This window comes from Colobus angolensis, unplaced genomic scaffold, assembly GCF_000951035.1.
Source record: "Colobus angolensis palliatus isolate OR3802 unplaced genomic scaffold, Cang.pa_1.0 Scaffold60, whole genome shotgun sequence".
Lineage (NCBI taxonomy): Eukaryota > Metazoa > Chordata > Mammalia > Primates > Cercopithecidae > Colobus > Colobus angolensis.
In genome coordinates, this window is record NW_012119599.1 from 718534 (window position 1) to 723751 (window position 5218).

A 5218-nucleotide genomic window follows, 5' to 3' on the forward strand; every position below is an offset into this window, starting at 1 on the left:
TGGGTGACGGTGCCATCTGTTGAGGGGACTGGGGACTTTGGGGGAGGAGTGACCGGCTCTGCCTGGGTTGAGTGGAGTTTGGAGAGAGGGGATATGATGGGTTGGGGTTTTGTGGTAGGGCAGCAGGGGACGGAGAGGGGCCCAGAGCTTGGGTGGGGTGTGGGTGGAGAGCAGAAGTGGAGGCACTGGACCGAATCTCCTTGTGCCCTTTCTTTCTGTCCCTAAGTGCTGCCTCCCCAGGGGCAGAGCCCTGGGGAGCAGATACTGTGGTGACAGTTCAGCTGAAGCCGCAGCCCCGCCTGGGATGTGTGATGGGTGGTGGTGAGGCCAAAGGGCTGGTGCCCAGAGGACATAAACCCCCTTCCTGTTTCCATCCCAGGCCCACAAGGAGCAGGGAGGGAAAGGCTGCTCCTGCCAGTGGAGAATGATGGCTTTGGGACACAGGCTGCAGGCTCCTCCATGCTAGGAGGAGGTGCTGCAGGTGCCTGAGCCCTCGTGGCGCATGTCCTGATGAGTCCCTCCTTTCTGTTCTCAGTAGTCTATGTCTGCTGTGCTGAGCGCTTTACATGGCATTTCACTGGGTCCACAGCCTTAAAAAGAGGGAGCAGGTGTCCACATGCTCCAGATGAGACGGAGGGGACCGCCGCTTCTGTCTCCAGGAGGAGGCGTCCACCATCTACCAGCTAGGCGTCCTCGGCAGTCCTAGCACCTCTGCCACAGGCCACTAATGCCCTTTTCCTGTGTTGTAAAGGGCTGTGTCCCCAGTCCCCCAGCAGGCCCCAGTGTGAGCATATGATAAAGGATGGAGGTCGCTGTCTGGACATTGGGGACATGGCAGCGTTTTGCTGGGACAGTCATCTGCCCCTCAGGAAAAAGGGTGCAGGTGGGCAGGAGGCCCTTAGATGACGCCAACAGGAGCCTGCGTGGGCTCCACGTGGTGTGCTCCCTGCTCATCCCTCTGGGCTCGATGCAGTTCCCCAGGTGGTGGTTTGGGTTTTCACTCCAGCCTCAGACTTCCTTCCTCAGCCCCAGTCCCCGGATGTGGTGACAAAATCGATACTGTACCGACCTCAGCTACCCCCAGCGGCCCTACACCAGGAAGAGGGGCTCTTCTGGCAGCCCCCATCCCCAGCCAATCCTGCCATTTCCAGTCCTGCCAGCATCCCAGCCAGACAGGTGGCCCTTCTCTTACAGCTCAAACCTAGGCCTTGACTTGTCAATCAAAGGGGTGGGTGGGGCAGCTTCCCTCAAGCAACTTCACTCTGGGATCTTGGGCAAGATCTCTGAGGCTTCAACTTACTCTGTGTAAACACAGCTTACTCTGTGTAAACTAAATGGTAGCCACTATTTGATTATTAGCTGGGGAGGAGAGATCAAGCCTGACCCCTGTAGCGGCTGGAGTTTTACGGCAGGGTCCATCCAGCACCCAGTAGGTCCTCACAGATACTTGCTGGGTGACTAAATGGACATGCCCACCCATCAAAGCCTGAGTGCTGGAGGTGGCCACCCCTTTCCGCATATTAGAGACAACCACCGCTTATACTGAACTGCTGCGTTTCCAGGCACCTGTATACCATTGCATCGGTTCCCACCATCCCATGTGGGGTCAGTCCTATTACAGTCCCAACAGATGGAGGGACTGAGGTTCACAGAGAAGCCACTCACCTAAAGTCACATGGAGAGAAAGACACGCACACGTACTCCACATCCCCAGGAGACTCACTCTGCATCTATGAAGTGGTATGGGTGATGGGTGTGCTGTCCTCCCTCCTGGCAGCCCCGCACCGTCCTAAGGCGGGGTTGGAGTGGGCAGGGATGGACCCTCCCCACCCATCCAGTTAGCGCCATGCACCTTGCCCAGCAACGCTGGAGACAGACCTAAGGCGAGCCCTTCCTACCCATCTGGAGGCCTTGGTCTTTCCATGTGTTAAATGGGCTGGGGCGGGGAGACGCTCTGCAGCACCCCCTTCCCTGGGCTGGGACGCGGCGGGGAGGGCTGGGGCGACGCTCGGAGAACAGAGAGGCCGAGCCAAGGGAGCGGGCCGGGACCTGACACCGATTTCCCACCCTGTCCCCTGCCATGGGCGCCGGACGCCTGCCGGAGAGGGCTCCCCTCCTTAAAGGGCCAATGGTCTCCAAGCCCGACGCCCGCGACCAGCGGCGGGTGACAGTGTTTCCCCTCCCTGTCCAGTCGAGGGAAAAGTTAACTTTCCAGGCTTGGCTGTGTTCAGGGAAGGAACTGGTCTCGCCTGCCTGCCCTCCATCTCTCACACCATCCCAGGTCCCCAACCCAGGAGGCGGAGGTCCAACCCCCAACTCAGAGGCACCAGGCCCGTCCTCCCCTTCCGCCCCCGGCCCCTCGGTAGGCTCCGCCCCCTCGCTGACGTCGCCGAGGCCCGCGCCGATTGGTCGACTGCGCCGTCGCTCCGGACACTTCCTCCTGGGCCGCCGCCGCCGCCGACTTAAACTTTGGAGGGGGAAAAAGAGCTACTGGCGCCTGGCGACCCTCCCTGCCCCCCACCCCACCCCGCCGCCGGCAACGCCCCCTTCCTCACGGCTCCCGACCGAACTTTTCTCCAACTTCTGCGATTCGTGAGATTCCCTTCTACCCACTCCGGCCCTCGGGACCCCTCTGCCCATCCCTGGGCCGGTCGGGTCCCTGCGAACCCCTTTATTTCTGGGATCTACTCGGTCCCCGACTCAGAGACTCCTGCCCTCCACCCCCAAGGTGAATTCCCCCGGGCCGTCTTCTGAGTGGGATCCTCTTCTTGGAGCACTGGATCCTGGGATTCCCTCTGTCCCCTTCTCAATCCCTCCTCTAGGGAAGGGGCCTTTGGATCGCGGGCTCTCCTGATCCCTGTGACCCTTACCTACTAGATTTCGTCTTGGGCTTCTTGGAATCTCTCAATCGCTGGGACCTCCAAATCACTACTTTTCTCCCTTCTGATCTGCTGGGAGTCCTGCATTCCGGGCCTCTGACCCGCTACAGTGCCTTTCTCTCCTTCCCAGGACCCCGCTATCCTCAGGTCCCCTCCGCCTGCCAGATCTTTTCTTGGATCCCCGCGCTCCCACCACCTGCTCACGAGATCCCGCGGATCTAGGACTCAGGGTCCCCCGGGGCCCCCCCGGCCGGGTCCCGGGTGGGCGCCAGGCGGCTGGTCCCTGGCTTCCCCCCATGGCCGCCGCCCCCTCTTATCCCGCCGGGCTCCCTGGCTCTCCCGGGCCGGGGTCTCCTCCGCCCCCCGGCGGCCTAGAGCTGCAGTCGCCGCCAGCGCTACTGCCCCAGGTCCCGGCCCCGGGCTCCGGGGTCTCCTTTCACATCCAGATCGGGCTGACCCGCGAGTTCGTGCTGTTGCCCGCCGCCTCCGAGCTGGCTCATGTGAAGCAGCTGGCCTGTTCCATCGTGGACCAGAAGGTGAGGGCGCGGGCTCCCTCGATGCAGCACGGGGAGAGATCGAAGGAAGGGGCGCTGGCAGAGGGGTCTGGGGCCTGGTGTGCGGAAGAGGGAGGAAGGGGACCTGAGCATTGGGTGATGGAGGGATAGGGGACACTGCCCCCCTCCATTGCCCCTCTCCCCACCATCCCTTTGAGAGAGGACTAGGCAGGGGTGGGGTGCCCCAGAGGCCTCCCCAAATTTCATGTCCCTGCATGTTGTTGTTTTCTGCAGCAAACAGGGAGGAAGGGAGGGGCCAGCCAGGTGTAGAGAGGGGAGGAAGGGGCAGCAGATGTCGGCGGACCTACACGTCCAGGCCCATCCTGGGCCTCCCATTTGGTGGAAACAGGAGAAATTGAACCCGGGCTGGCCATGGTGATCCGGTGACATGTGTGGGTGCAGGTGCTTGAGTTAGCTGCCAGGGGCAAGTGAGGTCTTAGAGCCCAATTGTGCCCTGCCCTAAGCCTGAGATATGTGTGGAGAGGCAGGCACCCCTAGAGACCCTGGGGACCCTATTCCCTTTCCTAGTCACAGTCCTCTTAGCCACTCTTCATTTTGGACACCAGGGTCCTCAGGGTGGGCAGCTGGGTGCTATGGCAAGAGGAAACCAGGTGGAACTCCACGTCTAAGTCGTAAAATGTTAAACGAACAGTGGACTTCTGTGTTGGAGTACTGGACTGTAGAAATGTTAGAATATTAGAATCATAAATTGTTGGAATATGCATCCTAGGCAATTAAATTGCCCCCATGTTAGTGTTCAAAATATTAGAATTCTAGGTTTGTGAAATAGTAAAACATTAAAATGTTGGAATATGAGATTCCTAGATCGTTGAATCCTAGAAAGTTAAAATGTTAGAATTTTGGAATGCTTATGGATGAGGTCCTTGAATGCTAAAGAATCCAAACACCACATTCCCAGCTTGTCAGACTCCTAGAATATTAAAATATTAGATGACCGCTTATTTAGGTTTTTGAAATCCTAAAATGTATAGTGATACCAGGTTGGAATCTAGAATGTATAATTCTATAATATGAACATGTTGGAGTCCCAAAATAGCCAAATTCCAGAATCTTTTCAGACTCCTGGAAATGAATCCTTTGGGCATCAGAGAAACATGGGGAACTGGGCCAGCTCCCCCATTCTACAGACAAGGAAACTTAAGCTTGGAGAAAAACTTCCCAAGCGGTCAGGGCCAAGGCAGTCCTGGTCTTCTGTGGACTCTCTCTTAGCAGTGAGAAATGATAGGGTTTTGCCCACCAAATGCCCAAATCCAGCAGGTCCAGCTCCCCACCCCAACTCAGCCCACTTCATGGGAAGCTGGTGCAGTGGGGGTACAGGGGCAGATTATCCCTTGGGTGAACTTCTTTGTCCAGTGCTCAAGTCCCCAGCCTGCCCCGCTCAGGCTTCACCCCAGTTTTATTTTTCTGCCAGGTCCAGGTGTGTTAGGGCCCCGTACCTTCCTTCCCGAGGCCCCACCCGGGCAGTTTCACTTTCTGTTCTACCAGGTTTCATTTCCTGCACCCAGGCCCCCCAAGCTGAGGACCCAGACACCTGGGTCCTTGGAGCATCGGGTAGGAGGCGCCCCCCTTATCTCCAGCCGCCTCGAGTCCTAGAGCCCCGCCCCCCCCACTTTCCCAGGAGCCCCGAAAAGTCCTCCTTCCAGCTCGCCCCACCCCAGTGCTGGGCCTTGAGCCAGGTAACTGGGACAATAGACAGATCCCGGAAGGAAGCTGGGGGGCGGGTGTGTGAGCCTGGGGAGGGGGCACAGGGGAGGGGGTGTTCAT

General features: G+C 58.7%; 1 protein-coding gene across 1 annotated transcript in view; it reads left to right on the plus strand.

Annotated features, from left to right (window-relative positions):
- The first annotated feature begins 2409 nt into the window (after positions 1-2409).
- PRKD2 (protein kinase D2) overlaps positions 2410-5218 on the plus strand; it is a 50890-nt gene continuing 48081 nt past the window's right edge. The window contains exon 1 of the mRNA XM_011963144.1: positions 2410-3415. Coding sequence (XP_011818534.1) covers positions 3176-3415 — 240 coding nt within the window. The 5' untranslated portion in view covers positions 2410-3175. The remainder of the gene's footprint in view (positions 3416-5218) is intronic.